Source organism: Scyliorhinus canicula, chromosome 1, assembly GCF_902713615.1.
Source record: "Scyliorhinus canicula chromosome 1, sScyCan1.1, whole genome shotgun sequence".
NCBI lineage: Eukaryota > Metazoa > Chordata > Chondrichthyes > Carcharhiniformes > Scyliorhinidae > Scyliorhinus > Scyliorhinus canicula.
In genome coordinates this window covers 278,085,745-278,105,678 of record NC_052146.1, presented here as the reverse complement: position 1 = coordinate 278,105,678, position 19,934 = coordinate 278,085,745, and the positions used below count along the sequence as shown (strand labels likewise).

At 45.2% G+C, this 19,934-nt stretch overlaps 1 protein-coding gene across 4 annotated transcripts in view; it reads right to left on the bottom strand.

Moving 5' to 3' along the window:
- Positions 1 to 19,547, bottom strand: part of LOC119974718 (exportin-5) — a 154,899-nt gene extending 135,352 nt beyond the window's left edge. For 3 of the 4 annotated variants that reach the window (XM_038813881.1, XM_038813892.1, XM_038813902.1), the window contains exon 1: positions 19,175 to 19,546. In XM_038813881.1, the coding sequence (XP_038669809.1) occupies positions 19,175 to 19,279 (105 nt within the window). In that variant the 5' untranslated portion in view covers positions 19,280 to 19,546. Of the gene's footprint in view, positions 1 to 19,174 lie in introns of all 4 variants that reach the window. The other variant, XM_038813871.1, reaches the window with a different exon arrangement.
- Positions 19,548 to 19,934: the final 387 nt, after the last annotated feature.

Sequence of the window (19,934 nt, the reverse complement as noted above, 5' to 3'; positions counted from 1 at the left end):
AAAGACATCTTAAGATGAGTGGTTATGGTGGAACCCAGCTAGACTGTTGAACAAATTCTGGCATACAGGTTTTCAGCACTACAACCCGCATGCGAGTTGACAGGACTTACCGTGGCTGTGCACTCAGCCACTTAATATGACAATGATTAAAACAGGTTGGATACTGGTAGGGTCTTTGCTACAAATTGTTCCCTAGCTATTGACTCCATTCCTCGCCCTTGCAACACTGCACGACTAGACCAGATCGTTTGCAACTTAGTGTCATACTTAATCCTGAGGTTTTCCGACCACATCCGGAAACCCTCATTCAAATCCGTTACCTCCAAACCTGACTATTTACCACTGGCATACCACATTCTACCTCTGCACAAATCCCATTCACCCATCACCCTTATTCACTGACCTACATTAGTTACCATTCAAGCAAGCCTTAATTTTAAATATTCTGAGATCTGTATCTTCAAATCCTTCTGCAGCCTTATAACTCTTCAAAATATATCTATTCCTCCAATTCCGGCCTCTTGAGCATCCCCTCAATTTTGACTATCTGTCCTAATATTGCCATAGTTGGTTCAATGTCAAATTTTGCTCTATTCAGTTCCTATGAAGTGCCCTGGGACATTTTATTACACTAAACATGTGATATAAAAATGAATCGTTGTTGGGGACTTCAGAAACAGGTCAAGTAAGATCAACCATTTGCCACTTTTGGCTGCAGACATCTTCAAATACTTATCTTCAGTGGCCACAATTATATGCTGAGTTCCAACAGCACAAGATTAGATATGTCCACATAGTCATCACCTATTGTAGTTGCCTGGTTGTCCACCACCATCCTTAACCAGAATACAATATGGTTTTGGAGGTTTATTCCAATCTATTAGCTACGGATTAGCTTAGCTCAGTCAGTAGCCTGTTGATTTAGTGTTTAGAATAAAGGTGGCCATGAATGGTAGATCTTTAGTTGGACATTTAACTCCTAATTATGCCTGGTCCAGTTCCTGTCTTGCTTTTCTGCACTCCCAACAAAACCAAGATTGATCTCAAAGAACAATACAGCACAGGAACAGGCCCGTCAGTCTTCCAAGCCTGTACAGGTCATGATACCAACCTTTGCCAAAACCCTCAGCACGTCCTTGTGCCGTATCCACCTATACCCATCCTATTCATCTGTTTGTCAAGATACCTTTTGAATGCCATTAATGTATCTGCTTCCACAACCTCTCCTGGCAACATGTTCCAGGAACTCACCACCCTCTGCGTACAAAATCTGCCTCGCACATCTCCTCTATACTTTGCCCATGGACCTTAAACCTATGCCCCCTGGTGACTGACCCCTCCACCCTGGGAAAGAGTGCCTGCCCATCCACGCCCCTCATAATCCTGTAGACTTCTGTCAGGTCGCTTCTCAATTTCCATCGTTCTAATGAAAACAGTCAGTCTATTCAGCCTCACTGCATAGTTAACACCCTCCAGACCAGGCAACGTCCTGGTAAACCTCCTCTGCACCCTCTCCAAAGCTTCCACATCCTTCCTGTAACGTGGCGACCAGTATTGTGCACAATATTCCAAGTGCGGCCCTACCAAGGTCTATACAACTGCAGCATGACTTGCCAGTTTTTATACTCGATGCCCCGTCCAATGAAGGCAAGCATTCTGTATGCTTTCGTGATTACCATGTCCACTTGCGTTGCCACTTTCAAAGATCTGTGAACCTGCACGCCCAGATCTCTGACTTTCTATATTCCCAAGCATTTTACCATTTACGGTATATTTCCTCTCTTATGTTAGACCTACCAAAATGCATTACCTCACATTTGTCCGGATTAAACTCCATTTCTCTGCCCAAGTCGCCAACCTCTTTGTCCTGCTGTATCTTCTGACAATCCTCAACACTATCTGCCACTCCACCAACCTTGGTGTCATCTGCGAACTTACTAATCAGACCGGCTACATTTTCCTCCAAATCGTTTATGTACACCACAAACAACAAAGGCCCAAGCACCGACCCAATGGAACACCACTAGACACAATCTTCCATTCAGAAAAACACCCTTCTATTGCTACCCGTTGCCTTCTGTGCCTACCTCACCTCTGATCTCGTGTGACTTCACCGTGTGCCATGAAGCACCTTGTCAAAGGCTTTGCTGAAGTCCATGTAAACATCATCCACCACCCTCCCCTCATCAATCATCTGTCACCTCTTCAAAAACCTCGATCAAGTTAGTGAGGCACAACCGCCCCTTCACAAAACCATGCTGTGTATCGTTAATGAGTCCATTTGTTTCCAAATGGGTATAAATCCTGTCCCTGAGAATTCTCTCCAATTATTTACCTACTACCGACGTGAGGCTCACCGGCCTATAGTTTCCAGGATTATCCCTGCTACCTTTGTAGCAGGGTGTTGAGTAGGGTGATCATGGCTCAGCACAACATTGAGGGCCGAAGGGCCTGTTCTGTGCTGTACTGTTCTATGTTCTATGTTCTTTCTTAAACAGCGGTACCACATTAGCTATCCTCCAGTCCTCTGGAATCTCACCTGTAGCCAATGAGGATACAAAGATGTCAGTCAAGGCCCCAGCAATTTCCTCCCTTGCTTCCCTCAGTATTCTGGGATAAATCCCATCTGGCCCAGGAGACATCTACCTTAATATCTTTTAAAAGACCCAATACCTCCTCCCTTTCGATGTTAACATTATTTAGACTGTCCACACACCCTACCCAAGAATCAATTTCCACAAAGTCCCTTTCTTTTGTGAACACTAATGCAAAAGTATTCATTTAGTACCTCACCCATTTCCTCTGGCTCAACACATGTCCTTAAGTGGTCCAATCCTTTCCCTGGCCACTCTCTTGCATTTGACATACAAATAAAAAGCTTTGGGATTCACCTTAATCCTACTTGCCAAGGACTTTTCATGACCCCTCCTCGCCCTCCTAATTTCCCGCTTCAGTACCATGCTGGGTTTTTTTGTACTCCTGATGGTTTTGACTGTCCCAACCTTCCAGACCGTACAAAAGATTAATTTTTCTTTTTATCGAGGTTCACAATTTCCCGCGTTATCCAAGGCTCCCTAAATTTCCCATACTTATCCTTCATTCTCTCAGGAATGTGACTTTTCTGAATCCTAATCAACTGTTGCTTGAAAGACTCCTAAATGTCCGATTATGATTTATTATCCAACAGCCGCACCCAAACCAAATTCTTCAATTCCTGTCTAATGTTATCGTAATTTGCCTTTCCTCACTTCAGCACCTTAACGCGAAGGTTACCCTCATTCCTGTCCAAAAGTACCCCAAAACTGACGGAATTGTGGTCACTCCCAAAATGTTCCCCTACTGAAACCTCAACCACCTGCCCAGGCTCATTCCCCAATGCCAGATTCAGAACTGCCCCATCCCTAGTTGGACTATCTGCATAGTGCATCAAGAAGGCTTCCTGGATACATCTTACTAACTTTGCCCCAGCCAAACCCTTAGCATTAAATGAGTCCCAGTCAATATCGGGGAAATTAAAAACCCCTACCACAACAACCATGTTACGTTTGCACCTTTCCAAAATCTCTCTGCTCCTCTATCTCTCGCTGGCAGTTGGGGTGGCTTGTAATAAACTCCCAACATTGTGATTGCCTCCTTCCTGTTCCTAAGCTCTATCCAGATTGCCTCATTGTATTCGCCCTCCAAGGTCTCCTCCCGCAGTACGGCTATAATATGCTCCTTAATGAGTAATGCTACTCCTCCACCCCTTTTATACCCCTCTATGTCTCCTGAAGCATCTGTACACTCCAACATTCAGCTACCAATCCTGCCCTCCTTTAACTATGTTTCTGTGATAGCCACAACATCATAATTCCAAGTACTAACAAGTGCTCTAAGTTCATCTGCCATACCTGCTATACCTCTGGCATTGAAATAAATGCACTTCAAACCACTATGTTTGTGGGTATTGTTCTTGGGGTGTTACCGCGGTTGTTTTGTTAATAGAGTTGAAATGTTTATATTTTGTAAAAATTTCAATAAAAAAATTTTTATTTTTTTTTTAAACCACTATGTTTGAGCAGACAGGGTGATGTTCTCTTATTTTTGTGCTCTATTTCCCCTTCGGTTTTACACTTTCTAAGCTAGCGCTCTAGTTCCCACCCCCCTGCCATACTAGTTTAAATCCTCCAGAGTGATTCGAGCAAACCTCCCAGCCAGGGTATTGGTGCTCCTCCAGTTTAGATGCAACCCGTCCTTTTTGTGCAAGTCACACCTGCCCCGGGAGAGATCCCAGTGGTCCAGAAATCTTAAACCCTCCCTCCTGCATCACCAGCTCAGCCACGTATTTAGCTGCACTATCCTCCTATTTCTAGCCTCACTGGCACTTGGCACAGGGAATAATCCTGAGATTACAACCCTAGAGGCCCTGCTGTTTAGCTTATTGCCCAACTCCCCGAACTCCTTCTGTAGGACCTCATCCCTCTCCTGCCTCTGTCGTTAGTACCTATGTGTACTACGACCTTTGGCTGTTCACCCCCCCCTTCAGGATGCCCTGTGTTCGTTCAGAGACATCCTTGACCCTGGCACCAGGGAGGCAACATACCATGCTGGAGTCTCTTTCCTGTCCACTTAAGCACCCATCTGTGCCCCTTGCTATAGAGTCCCCTATAACTATCGCTCTCCTGCACTTTGCCCTCTCCTACCTGGATGGGTTGGATTTGTTTTTTGTCACAGGTACCGAAGTACAGTGAAAAGCATTGTTCTGCGTACAGTTCAGACAGATCATGCCATGCATGGAAAAAAAAAATAGGACATCCATAAGTACACAATGTAAAACATAGACAAAGGCATAGGGTGAAGCATACAGGACTGCAGTACTACTCAGCAGAGACGAGATCTCAGTGTGACGAGATCAGGCCAGTCCATAAGAGGGTCGTTTAGGGGTCTGGCAACAGCGATGAAGAAGCTGTTTTTGAATCTTTTTGTGCGTGTTCTCAGACTTTTGTATCTGCTGTGCGATGGAAGAAGTTGGAAGTGTAAGTAAGCCGGGTGGGAGGGGTCTTTGATTATGCTGCCCGCTTTCCCAAGGCAGTGAGGTGTAGACAGTCAATGGATAGGAGGCGGGTTCACGTGATGGGACTTGGGCCGAGTAGTTGCCATACCAGGATGTGATGCAGCCAGATGGGATGCTTTCTATGATGCATCTGTAAAAATCAATGTGGACATGCATAATTTTCTTGTTTCCTGAGGAAGTATAGGCGCTGTTGTGCTTTCTTGGTCATAGCATTGGCATGGGTGGACGAGGACAGATTGTTGATGATGTGCAGACCTAGGAATTTGAAGCCGTCAACCATCTCCACCGCAGTCCCGCTGATGCAGTACTTGTTTCCTGAAGTCAATGACCAGCTCTTTACTTTTGCTGACTTTGAGGGAGATTGTTGTCATTAAACCACTCCACTAGGTTCTCTATCTCCCTCCTGTATTCTGACTCATCGTTGTTCGAGATCGAATCAGCAAACTTGTAGATGGAGCCAAATTTTACTACAGTCGTGTGTGTATAGGACGTACAGTAGGAGGCTGAGCACGCAGCCCTGCTGTGCCCCGGTATTAAAGACTATCGTGGAGGAGGTGTTGTCGCCTATCCTTACTGATTGTGGATATGGGTCAGGAAGTCAACATCCAGTTGCAGTGGGAGGAGCCACGTCCTAGGTTTTGGTGCTTTTATATGAGCTTGGCTGGGATTATGGTGTTGGAAGGCGGAGCTGTTGTCAATGAATAGGAGTCTGACGTTGGAGCCCTTGATGTCGAAATGCTCCAGGGATGAGTGTAGGGCCCGGGAGATGGTGTGTGCTATGGACCAGTTTTGGCGGTATGCGAATTGCAGTGGATCTAGGCATTCTGGGAGTGTGGAGTTGATGCGTCTCATGACCAACCTCTCGAAGCACTTCATAATGACCGATGTCAAGGCTACCGGACGGTGTTGAGGCACGCTGTCTGTTTCTTCTTTGGCACCGGTATGAAGGTGGTCTTCTTGAGCAGGTGGGAATCTAGGAACGGAATAAGGCGAGGTTGAAGATGTCCGCAAACACATCCACCAGCTGGTCGGCGCAAGATCTGAGTGCACGACCAGGGACCCCGTCAGGACCTGTTGCTTTCCAAGAGTTCACTTTCAAGAAGGCCAATCTGAGTTTGGAAGCTGTGATGGTAGGTGTGGGTGTATCCGAGGTTGCTGGGGCAGTTGGCAACGGTTCGAACTGAGCATAGAATGCATGGAGTTCATCGGGGAGGGATGCGCTGCCGCCGGGGATTATATTCGGTTTGCTTTGTATCGTGATTACAGATAAAAGTGTTAAGAATAATAATCTCTATTGTCACAAGTAGTCTTACATTAACACTGCAATGAAGTTGCCGTGAAAAGCCTCTCGTTGCCACATTCGGGCACCTGTTCGGGTATACAGAGGGAAAATTCGTACTGTCCAAATTACCTAACAGAACATCTTTCGGGACTCGTGGGCGGAAACCGGAGCACCCGGAAGAAACCCGCACAGACACAGGGAGATTGTGCACGCTCCACATAGACAGTGACACATGCCGGGAATCAAACCTGGGATCCTAGAGCTGTGAAGCAACAGTGCTACCCACTGTGCTACCATGCTGCCCATATTGTTATCCAATTGTACAATCCGCTGTGCCTCATGGATGCCCAGTTTGGACACTCTTAGCCAGTCCAACTTAAGACAGCAGTCTCTTGAGCATTGCAGTACAACTATGTCCAGCCAGTGGAAACAAATTAGGCTTTACAAGGGTGGTTACCTCTACCAATGCCTCCAAGGACAGACAGGCAGTTCAACTGTGTCAAAGTCAAGCAGGTTACTTCCTCAACTTGGTTCTACGGCCATCTAACACAAACTCATCCGGTCAGCTTTTGTCCTCGAGTTGTGCCTCTGCATTAAGGTCTTCTATCCAGGACACATTCTGTGCCCGAGTTGCTCAGAACTCCCACATAAAACTTAACAAGGAGATATACTTTGCAGCAAGCAATATAATTGACTTTGCATACCCTAAAGCCACAACATCTAATGCAGACCAGGAAGATGACAAGATCCCCTTCCCTTGGGCACATTAAGAATCTGGAAGCCTTCACAAAAAAAAGGGTAGCATTTATATAGCGGCATTTATGACCACAGGTATGTCAAGTATTTTACAGCCAATTAAGTGCTTGTGAAGCGTAGTCCCTGTTGCAATATAGGAAATGCAATGGCTAATTTCAACACATCAAGCCCCCACAAACATCAATGTGATAATGACTATATAATCTGTTTTTGTGATGTTAACTGAAAGATGAATACACTAGAGACTGGGGATAACTCCACTGTTCTTCTTTAGAATAGTGCCATGGGATTTCATTTCACCCAGATTGCAGATGGGCCCTTGATTTAACAGCTCAGCCATAATATAGCACCTCTGGCAATGCAGCACTCTCTCTGTACTACTGTCTGCAAGGCTATCAGCCTTCCAAGAGCAGAACTTTAACCTACAACCTTCTGACTCAGGTGCAAATACTACGAACTGAGCTACAACGGACATGTATTTTCATTGTGCCAGCTCTCAAACTATTTAGTTTAGTTTTTTAATATAAATTGAGTACCCAATTCCTTCCCCCCCTCTCCCTCACCCAAGGAACAATTTTAGCATGGCCAATTCACCTACCAAGCACATCTTTGGATTGTGGGGGCAAGACCCCCGCAGACACCGAGAGAATGTGCAAACTCCAGTGACCCGGGGTCAAACTAGGGTCCTCGCCGTCATGACAAATTATAGTTTAGTTAATGTGGGTTCCAATATGCCAGATTGCTACTGCAATGCTATGATCATGTGAAGAGTGCAAGTGTACATGTGCCAAACAACATGTAGCATCAAGAAACGTTCCAAGATGCTTCATAGAAACATGAAAAACAACATATGGCACCGAGCCACAAAAGGAGATATTAGGTCAGATGATCCAGACTTAGTCAAAGAGTTGGTTTTAAGGAGTGCCGTAGGACAACGAGGCAGAGAAGTAGTAACGGTAAAGGAAAAGTCACCATACTCCCAGGTGACCATAGGGGAGAGGTGACTGGCAGAGGTTTAATCTGAGGATCACCACACATCAGGCGAGGGGAGGGACAAGGTTGGGATGGCAGGCCTTCATGAATAACCTCAGCTGGTACAGGAATTGAACCCAAGCACTGGCCTTGATCTGCATCACAAACCAGGTGCCTAGCCCACTGAGCTAAACCAGCCAAGTGGAGGGGTCCAAGGAAGTGATTCAAGCTTGGCACTTAAGTAACTGAAAGCACAGTGACCAATGATGGAGCAGTTACAATTGGGTATGCACAAAAGGCCACAATTAATAAAGCACCAATATCTTGGACGATTGTGGGGCTGGAAGAGATTACCGAATAAAGAGGAACAAAGTAGTTTGGGGTACGAGAGGAGACAGGAGCCTACGCCCGAGTAAGATGGAGACCAAATGATAGCAAATTAGGTTCACATTGGAATTCCATGCATGGGGGAAGAGGAGGTACTTTAAGTAATGTTTATCGCAACTCAACGTGTGTCAAGTGCTCGTTGGAATTAAATCAGTAGTAGTACGGTCCATATGTAGTTGCACAGTTTAAGTTAAAGGCAAGTAAAGTTAATACAAGTAAACAAAAGTAACTTGAATTAAGACATGGCAGGGCAATTTGGTCCCGTGAAATGCATGTCCAGTAGCATAGAGTGGGTCATGGACGCTGTCAACGGCCATATGAGCAGGAACTGTCATCAGCTCCGAAACCTGAGCTCCAGGTTTCAGAGGACAAGCAGTTGCTGGAGTCACTGTGGTATATCTACAAGACTGGAAGTTACGTGGATAGCATGTCCAGAGAGATGATCACACCGGGAGCCAAGAGCATGGAGGCAGAAAAGGGAATGGGTGACCACCAGACAGTTCAAGAGAACCAGAAAGGTATTGGAGGAGTCCGCTGAGGTCCCACTCGCTTTTGGACACGAGTGGACATTGGTTCCTGGGAGGTGTAGTCGAAACTATATTTGTGGGACCACAGGCAGCTCAACTGTACAGAAGGGGAAGAAGAAGAGGGGACAGGCAGTAGTAATAGGGAATTTGTTCATTAGAGAAGCAGACATGCGTTTCCGTGGCCATAGACATGACTCAAGAATAGTATGTTGCCTCCCTGGTTCCAAGGTAAAGGGTGTCATGGAGTGGCAGCAGGACATTCTTCCGGGGAAGGGTTATCAGCCAACGGTCACGATCCACAAAGGTACCAATGACTTGGGCAGGGAAGAGGATGCAGTTCTTGAAAGCAGGGGAAACAAGCAGGATCTTTAAAACAGTAATCTGAGGATTGCTCTGAGTTACATGTGCTGGTGAGCATAGAAATAGGAGAATTGAGTGATTGAACATGTGGTTGGAAAGCTGGTGTAGGAAGGCGGGCATCGGAACCGGTTTCAGTGAAGGTGGGACATGCACAAGTAGGACAGTTTAGACCTGAACAGGACTGGGATGAATATCCTCGTATCGAGAGTTGCCAATACTGTTGGAAGGGTTTAAACTAGATTGGCAGGGAAAAGGGAACCCAAGGGCAAATTTGGAGCATGAACAGGAAACAGAAAATTAGTAACTCTGAAAGACAGACGCAGCACAGGCATTTGATAGTGTTATAAAGTCCCAACAGTCCCAGATGTTTTCAACTTTGAGGAGGAGAGCTGACTGGTGGTGATTTAACTCGAGGATCACCATACCTCAGGTGAGGGGCTAGGTTGCGACGGCGAGACCTTCATGAATATAAAGTTTATATGTAAATGCAAGGAGTATAGCAAATAAAGAGGATAAACTGAGGGCAGAGATAGGCAGATGGCACAATATCATCGTTGTATTGGAAACTTGGCTGAGAGAGGGGCAAAAATGACAACTCAACATCCCCAGGTGGAGAGTTTTCAGGTGTGATAAAGAGGAGGTTAAAAAGGAATAGCATTACTTGATAAAGAATGAATCACAGCTATGAGGAGGGACAAGCGACTACACAAAGCGTTAAAATGAGGCCATCTTGGATCAAGCTCAGAAACAAAGAAAGGAACAGCCACACTGCTAGCAGTGCACTGTATATCCCCAAATAGTGGAGGGGTGTTAGAAGAGCAAATTTGTATGCAAATTTCTGGGAATAGTTGGGAATACGAACAGTGTGAAGGGCAGAGAGGACACAAAAAGTCTTGGAACTGCATTCAAGATAACTTTGTCAGTGCATAACAAGCCCACCAGGAGGGGCGCAATTCTAGATTTTGGAAATGAAGTGGATGAAGTAGCAGTGGGAGAAACATTTTGGGGATAGTGACCACAATACAGTTAGATTTAGCATAATTATGGAAAAGGACAATGATAGAACAGGAGTAAAGTTCTAATTTAGGGTGGAACAAATTTTACAAAGCTGAGACATGAACTGGCAAAGGTTGACTGGTACAGCAAGTAGAAGGGAAACCCATGTCAAATTAGTGGGAGGTATTTAAAAGAAAACTTCTACAGGCAAAGTGTAGACATATTCCCACAAAAAAGCGTAGCACAGCCAAAGCTAAAGTCTCCTAGCTATCCATAAACATACAAGGCAAAAAGAAAGCTTCTGACAATCGCAAAAGGCTTAATACTATAGAAAGCCTCAAGGAAGATAGAAAGTACAGGGGTGAGGTAAAAATAAATTAGGAAAGCAAAGAGATGAGAAGGAAAAATATTGGCAGGTAAAAATCAAAGAAAATCCAAGATGTTTTACCAAACTTTAAGAGCAAGTGAAGTAAAGAAAAGGTAGGGCCCACCAGAGATGTACATGATAACTTGTGGGTTGGTTCAGAAGATGTGAGCAAGATTCTCAACGAGTATAAAAGCAAATTACTGCAGATGCTTTGACAAAGAGTCATCCAGACTCTAAACGTTAGCTCCCTTTTCTTTCCACAGATGCTGCCAGAATCACTGAGATTGCCCAGTATTTTATGCTTTTGTTCTCAGTGAGTACCTTGTCACTTTCTTCACGGAGGTGGGATGATGTAAACATTAAGAGTTAAAAAGTGTGAAATATTAGATACAGATGAGGCAGCAGTGGTCAACACTACTGCCTCACAGCAACAGGGACCCAGGTTCGATTCCGACCTCAGGTGACTGTGTGGAGTTTGCAATTCCCCCCATCTCTGCGTGGGTTTCCTCCCACAGTATTAAATATGTGCAGCAGGTTAGATGGATTGGCCATGCTAAATTGCCCCTTCGGGTGGTCTTTCGAAAAGGTCGGAGGGCGGAATGGTCTCTTTCTCATTGAAGGGATTCTATGATACAATAAATATTTTTTTTTTTTACATTTGGTCATGGGATGTGGCCCATCCCAGAGGGCACTTAAGTCAACCACATTCCTGTGGGTCTGGAGTCACATGGAGGCCAGACCACATAAGGATGACAGATGTCCTTCCCGAAAGGACATTAGTGAACCTTAAGGGTTTTTACAACAATCAACAATAGTTTCATGGTCACCTTTTTTCAGACTTTTAACCAGATTTTTATCAAATTCAAATTTCACAATGCCATGGTGGTATTGGCACCCGGGTTCCCAGATCACGACTCTGGGTCTCTGGATTACTAGTCCATCGATAATACCACAACCCCACCATCTTCCCTCAAGAGAAGTACTAGAGGGACCGGCACCCTTCAAGGTGGACAAATCACCAGGATGGATTGTACCCCAGGCTGTTGAGGGAGCCAGGGAGGAAAAAGCAGATGCCCCAAGGATCATTTTCCATCCAATCCTCACTTAGATACAGGAGAGGTCCCCGAAGACTGGAAGCCTGCAAATGTTGCACCATTATTTAAAAAGAGTGGACAGGCCATAAAAATATAGGCCGATCATTCTGACTTTGGTGCTGTGCAAGTTATTGGAATCAATACTGAGAAACAGGGCAAACTGTCACTTCGAAAGGCACGGGTTAATGAGTGATAGTCAGCATGGTTTTGTTAGGGAAAGAACATAAGAACTAGGAGCAGAAGTAGACCGCCCGGCCCTTCGAGCCTGCTCCGCCATTCTATAAGATCATGGCTGATCTTTCCGTGGTCTCAGAACCACTTACCCGCATTCTCGCCATATCCCGTAATTCCTTTATTTTTAAAAAAAACATCTACCCTATCTTTAAATATATTCAATGAAGTAGCGTCCACTACTCCTTTCGGTCGGGAATCCCATACTTTAACCACCCTCTGAGTGAAGAAGTTCCTCCTTGATTCAGTCCTACATCTGCCCCCCCTAATCTTGAGGCTATGCCCTCTTGTCCTACTTTCACCTACCAGTGGAAACATCCTTTCTACTTCTATCTTATCCATTTGCTTCAAAATTTTATATGTTTCTATTAGATCCCCCCTCAACCTTCTGAATTCCAGTGAATATAATCCCAATCTACTCAGCCTCTCCTCATACGATAACCCCCTCAACTACGGAATCAGCCTAGTGAACCTCCTCTGCACCCCCTCTAGTTCTAGCACATCCTTTCTCAAGTGTGGAGACCAAAACTTCACACAGTACTCCAGGTGTGGCCTCACCAGCACCTTGTACAACTGCAACATTACCTCTCCACTTTTAAACTCAATCCCTTTTGCAACGAAGGACAAAATTCCATTTGCCTTCCTAATTACTTGTTGCACCTGCAGACCAACCTTCTGTGACTCATGCACAAGTACACCCAGGTCCCTCTGCATAGCAGCATGCTGCAGCTTTTTACCATTTAAGTAATAATCCATTCTATTGTTACTCCTACCAAAATGCATGACTTCAAACTTATTGACATTATACTCCATCTGCCAGACCTTTGCCTACTCACTCAATGTGTCAATGTTCCTCTGTAAGGTTTTACAGTCCTCAGTACACTTTGCTCTGCCACACACCTTCGTGTCATCTGCAAACTTGGATACCTTACACCTAGTTCCCAACTCCAAATCTTCTATATAAATTGTAAATAATTATGGTCCCAACACCGATCCCTGAAGCACACCACTCGTCACTGATTGCCAGCCAGAATAGCACTCATTTATTCCCACTCTTCGTTTCCTGTTAGACAACCAATCCTCTATGCATGCTTGAACTCTACCCTTAACACCATGCATCCTTATCTTATGCAGCAGCCTCTTGTGCGGTACCTTGTCAAAGGCCTTTTGGAAATCTAGGTACACCACATCCATTGGGTCCCCTTTGTCTACCTTGCTCGAAACGTCTTCATAGAATTCCAAGAGATTCGTCAAGCATGACCTGCCCTTCATGAATCCATGCTGCATCCGTCCAATGGGACAATTTCTATAGAGGTGCCCTCCTATCTCTTTCTTGATAATAGACTCAAGCATCTTCCCCACGACAGAGGTTAAGCTAACCGGTCTATAATTCCCCATCTTTTGTCTACTTCCCTTTTTAAACAGTGGCGTCACATTTGCTGTTTTCCAATCCTCTGGGACTGCCCCAGTGTTCAGCGAATTTTGGAAAATTACCGCCAGTGCATCTGCTATTACTCCAGCCATCTCTTTCAGTACCCTGGGATGCATTCCATCAGGGCCAGGAGGCTTATCTATCCTGAGCTCCATTAGCTTGCCCAACACTTGCTCTTTCATTATAGTAATGGTTTCCAGGTCCTCACCTACCTTCTTCTCTCGGTCAATTGCTGGCATGTTATTAGTGTTCGCCACTGTGAAGACTGATACAAAATATTTGTTCAATGCCTCCGCCATCTCATCATATCCCATAACTAAATGACCACTCTCATCCTCTAACGGACCAATGTTTACTTTAGCCACTCTTTTTAGTTTTATATAATTATAAAAACTTTTGCTATCTGTCCTTATATTCTGTGCCAGTTTTTTTTCGTGTTCTATCTTACTTTTCTTTATGGCTCTTTTCGTGGCTTTCTGCTGACCTTTAAAGTTTTCCCAATCTTTTAGTTTCCCGCTGATCTTGGACACTTTGTAAGCCTTCTCTTTCAATTTGACAGCCTCATGTATCTCCTTAGACACCCAGGGTAGATTACCTCTTTTCTTACAATTCTTCCTTCTCACTGGAATATACTTTTGTTGAGCACTATGAAAGATTTCTTTGAAAGTACTCCACTGCTCCTCAACTGTCCTACCATAAAATATTTGTTCCCAGTCTACTTTAGCGAGGTCCTTCCTCATTCTATCGTAGTCCCCTTTGTTCAAGCATAGGACCCTGGTATTGGATTCTATCATCACTCTCCCCACCTGTATACTAAATTCAACCATGCTGTGATCACTCCTCCCAAGAGGATCCCTAACGATGAGGTCATTAATTATTCCTGCCTCATTACACAGGACCAGATCTAGGATAGCTTGCTCTCTCGTCGGTTCCATTACATATTGTTCCAGAAAACTATCCCGGATACATTCAACGAACTCCTCTTCAAGGCTACCCTGACCGAGCTGATTTGACCAATCTATATGCAGATTAAAATCTCCCATGATAACTGCTGTACCCTTTTCACAGGCAAAGAGCGTCTCACTAGCTTAATTTAATGTTTTGGGCAAGTAACAAAGAGGATTGATTAAGGTACTGCAGTGGGTGTTGTCTACATGAATTTTAGTAAGGCATTTGACAAGGTCTGACATGGCAGGCTGATCAGTAAAGTGAAATCCCATTGGGTACAGGGGACTTGGCAAACGGATCCACGATTGGCTCAGCAGTGGGAAACAAAGGGTCAATAGATGATTTTGAAAATGGAAAGCTGTTTTCAGTGGCGTTACGCAGTGCTTAGTGTTGCGGCCCGTGCTGTTTGTTGTATATGTTAACGATTTGGACCTAAATGTGGGAGGATTGATTGGGAAATCTGCAGGTGCCAGGTAGTTTATAGTGATGGGGATAATTGTCTCCAGAATATTAAGAGTTTGATTAAGTGGGTGGAAAAGTGGCAAATGGAATACAATCAGCAGAAGTGTGAGATAATGCATTTGGGGAAGACAAACAAAGCTAAGGAATACACAATAAACAGGAGGCAGTGAGACGAGCAGGATTAGAGGAGATGCGAGGAAAAATCTTATTACCTAGAGGGAGGTGGGCAACTGGAAGTCACCACCCAAATTAATGATTGAAGCAGAAATGCTCAATGGATCTGCACATGGACAGCTGTAACCTGCAAGGCTACTGTCCAGGTGCAGGGAAAGTGGGATTGAAACGAGTGGCTAGTTTCTTTTTTCTCATTTCTTGGCTGGCGCAGATACGATGGGTTGAATGGCTTCTTTCTGCACCATAACCTTTCTCTGATCGTGAAGGGATTTCAAGAAAGAAAAAAAAGAATTTTAAAATCAAGACATTGTTTAACCAGGAGCTAAATGTAGGCCAATGAGCAGAGGGAAACAAGACGTTCTGCAAGTTAAGACACAGATAGCAATATATTGATGACATGGTTATGGAGTGAATGAGTGGTAGGGTAAGATACTGTCATGGAAGGATTTGAAATTGCACAAGGACCTTAAGTCCACTCTCCTGCAGCCTGGGATACACAAAAGATAGGTTTAAAAAACAAAATAAAGGCATTTTGCACTTCAGTCACTTATTATCCAAGCAATTTCAGATGAGGTATAGCAAGGGTCAAATTAGGCATTGCAAATGCACACTGAACGAGACACAACCAGAGGCAAGCAAGACTCAAAAGCAAGTTTTTTCGACTTTGCTTCGGTTTTCATCCAAGCAAAATGGAGATTGGTATGGTGCTTCAACTTTGTCACTGGTAAATCAGGCTAAAGATACCAATTATTTGGGCAACACAGTGGTTAGCAGAGACCCGGGGTCACTTTGTGTGGAGTTTGTACATTCTCCCCATGACTGCGTGGGTTTCCTCTAGGTGATGCTGGTTCCTCCCACAGTCCAAATATGTGAGGGTTACATGGATTGACCATGCTAAATTGCCCCTTAGGGTATCCGAAAAGGTAGATGGGATACTGGGTTATGGAGATACGGGTGGGGGTGTGGGGGCACTTTCAGAGAGTCATTGCAGACTCAATGGGCCGAATGGCTTCCTCCTGCGCTGTAGTGATTCTATGATTCTACTTATTAAGGAAAAGTTATAGCCAGCAGAAACAAACTGTCATCATCCGAATTGTCTGAACAAAGCTTAACTAATCCAGGTGTAAAAGCAATGCAATCGTCTCCTCTCCCTCAAAATAATTACTGTAGTCACGGAATGGTTACAGGACAAAAGAAAGCCATTCAGCCCACATCGGGCGGCACTGTAGCACAGTGGTTAGCACACTTGCTTCACAGCACCAGAGTCCCAGATCCGATTCCCATGGGTCGCTGTATGTGCAGAGTCTGCACGGTCTCCCTGTGTCTGCGTGGGTTTCCTCCGGGTGCTTCAGTTTCCTCCCACAGCCCAAGGATGTGCAGGTTAGGAGATTGGCCGTTTTAAATTGCCCTTACTTTGCATCAGTCTTCACGGTGGAAGAACCCAGTAGGATGCCAGAGCTCCAGGAGAAAAGGGGGCAGAGGTGAGTGCAGCGACCATTACAAAGGAGAAGGTTCCGGGGAAACTGAAAGGTCTGAAGGGGGATAAGTCACCTGGACCGGATGGACTACACCCCAGAGTCCTAAAAGAGATAGAGGAAATTGTGGAGGCATTGGTGATGATCTTTCAGGAATCACTGGAGGAAGGAAGGGTCCCAGAAGACTGGAAAGTGGTTAATGGAACACCCCTGTTTAAGAAGGGAGGGAGGCAGAAGACAGGAAATTATAGGGTGGTTAGCCTGACTTTGGTCATTGGTAAGATTTTAGAGTCTGTTATTAAAGATGAGATCGCGAAGTACTTGGAAGTGCATGGTAAAATAGGACTGAGTCAGCACGGCTTTGTTAAAGGAAGGTGGAGTCCGACAAACCTGTTATAGTTCTTTGAGGAGGTAACAAGAATATTAGACAAAGGAGAACCAGTAGACGTGATTTATTTAGATTTCCAGAAGACCTTTGACAAGGTGCCGCATAGGAGACTGTTAAAATAAGTTAAAAGCCCATGGTGTTAAGGATAAGATCCTGGCATGGATAAATGATTGGCTGACTGGCAGAAGGCAGAGAGTGGGGATAAAGGGATCGTTTTACGATTGCAGCCAGTGACTAGTGGTGTGCCTCAGGGGTCTGTGCTGGGACCACAACTTTTCACAATATACATAAATGGTCTGGAAGAATGAACTGACGGCACTGTTGCTAAGTTTGCAGATGATACAAAGATCTGTAGAGGGACAGGTAGTACTGAGGAAGCAAGGGGGCTGCAGAAGGATGTGGACAAGCTAGGAGAGTGGGCAATGAAGTGGCAAATGAAATACAATGTGGAAAAGTGTGAGGTTATGCACTTTGGAAGGAGGAATCTCAGCATAGATTATTTTCTAAATGGGGAAATGCTTTGGAAATCAGAAGCACAAAGGGACTTGGGAATCCTTGTTCACAATTCTCTTAAGGTTAATATGCAGGTTCAGTCGGCAGTTAAGGCGGCAAATGCAATGTTAGCATTCATGTCAAGAGGGTTAGAATACAAGACCAGGGATGTACTTCCAAGGCTGTAGAGGGCTCTGGTCAGACCCCATTTGGAGTATTATGAGCAGTTTTGGGACCCATATCTAAGGATGTGCTGGCCTTGGAAAGGATCCAGAGGAGGTTCACAAGAATGATCCCTGGAATGAAGAGCTGCTGTACAGGAACGGTTGAGGACTCTGGGTCTGTACTCGTTGGGAGTTTATAAGGGTGAGGGGGATCTTATTGAAACTTACAGGATACTGAGAGGCCTGGATAGAATAGACGCAAGGATTTTTCCCCACTTGTAAGGAAAACTAGAACCAGAGGATACCATCTCAGAGTAAAGGGACGATCCTTTAAAACTGAGATGAGGAGGAATTTCTTCAGCCAGATGATGCTGAATCTGTGGAACTCTTTACCGCAGAAGGCCATGTCCGCCAAATAATTGAGTGTCATTAAGACAGAGTTAGATAGGTCCTTGATTAATAAGGGGATCAGGCATTATGGGGAGAAGGCAGGAGAATGGGGATGAGAAAATATCAGCCATGATTGAATGGTGGAACACTCGAATGGGCCGAGTGGCCTAATTCTGCTCTTGTCTTATGATCTTAATATCCAAAATGGTTAGGTGGGGTTACTGGGATAGGATGGAGGTGTGGGCTTAAGTAGGGTGCTCTTTCCAAGGGCCAGTACAGACTCAATGGGCCTAATGGCCTCCTTCTGAACTGTAAATTCTATGCAAATCTATGTTATCCCTCCAGTTCCCTGCCTTTTCGAATTAGCCCTCCACATTTTCCCTTCTGATCCAATTCTTTTTTCGAAACCTCAATTGACCCCATCTCCACCACTTTCAGGCAGCGTATACCAGACTAACCCACTGGCTGCATGAAACCGTTTTTCCCGGTCTACTCTGTCATGGCCCCCACCTCATTACTTTGAATGAGTCTGTCGCGTCAATTCAGATTTATGGAGTAAATGAATCCAATATGTAATGGAGATCCGATAGATTTGACCAACTAACTGTGGCCCGAGCAATCAATTATCAACACACAACTGTACCAACACGTGTAATTACGATTTTTAAAAAAGAAAATGACACCAATGCATATTATGCCTGCAGGAAAATTTCTAAACGCACGAGTGAAATCCAAGACAACACAACGTGACGTCGAGATGAAAGGAGACACAAATAGAAAAACTGTTTCAAATTCACTGATTTCAATTATGATTAAAGGCCTTTCCATGCGTTAAAAGAGCTGCTTTCACCAACGCAAACAGCTATTGCCGTTCATCGGGCAACTAACTCCACAAGAATGAATGAAAAGGCAAAGCCCGCCGCAATGGCGCTACAATTTCTTTGCAGAGGGATTGGTCTATTTCTATATTTAAAAAAACACAAAGCAGGAACACCCGGGATGAAAACGTATTTAAAACTTGCCGCTGCCGCAGCAACTTCCTGCTGGAATAACGATTTTGAAAATATATACCCAGCCTGTAGGAGAAAAATCGGGCTTCTTGCAAAAACTAATTCTAGGAAAAAAATGGAAATGGTGGGGAGGTTGGGGAGATGGGAGCACATGTGGGTAAATGCATTTGAGACAAAGGTGTCCCAGTTGCCTCCTTGTTTTGCGAGGACTCGCCTTCAGGGCCTCCAGCCGGTAGCGCGAACTCGAGCCTCCGTCCATGATCACGTTTACCGCCTTCATCAACTGCTCGCACAGCGTCGTGATCTGATCGGCCGACATAACTGCACCGGCAGACGGTCCCTTTGTGGTGGCTTGAAGGTGGGCGCCGACTGAGCGAGGCGTCAACGACGATAACCGGCGACTATTTTCTCTAGACGAAAAGAGAAATAACTAAACCCCGATGACGCAACCCCTTATTGTCTGAAGCACCGGCGGCGTGGACTGGCAGCGGCGTCGCTTCGACGCAGGCCGTCTGAGCATGCGTGCCACCGCCACCCTTCGTGGGCCCCGGGGGCGGAGGTCAAAGAAGAAGAAAAAAACCCGTCCGTTGTTGTCGACCCGCTCATCGCCGGCTTCCGGTTGGCGGGGAACGATGGGTAAGCGTTCGACTCGAAAGGACTACAATTCCCACAGTGCAACGAAAAGCGATTTCCGTTGTGCTTGGCGCTGAGCCACCAGCCGTTATTGATTGTCGGTTGCTTTCCCCGCTTTTTTGGGTGGGGGGGGTTGCCCACTTGGTTAGGCAGTTGGTTCGTGCTGCAAGGTTTGAGCTGCGCTCAAGTCCCACCTTCTCAATGGTGTGCTGATCCTCAGGTTAAATCATTACCAGTCAGCTCTCCTCCTCAAAGGGGAAAGCAGCCTATGGTCATATGGGACTTTACCTGACCTGCTCTCCCGCTTTGATTTCTGGGCCTTGCCGATGAGTTAGTTCCAG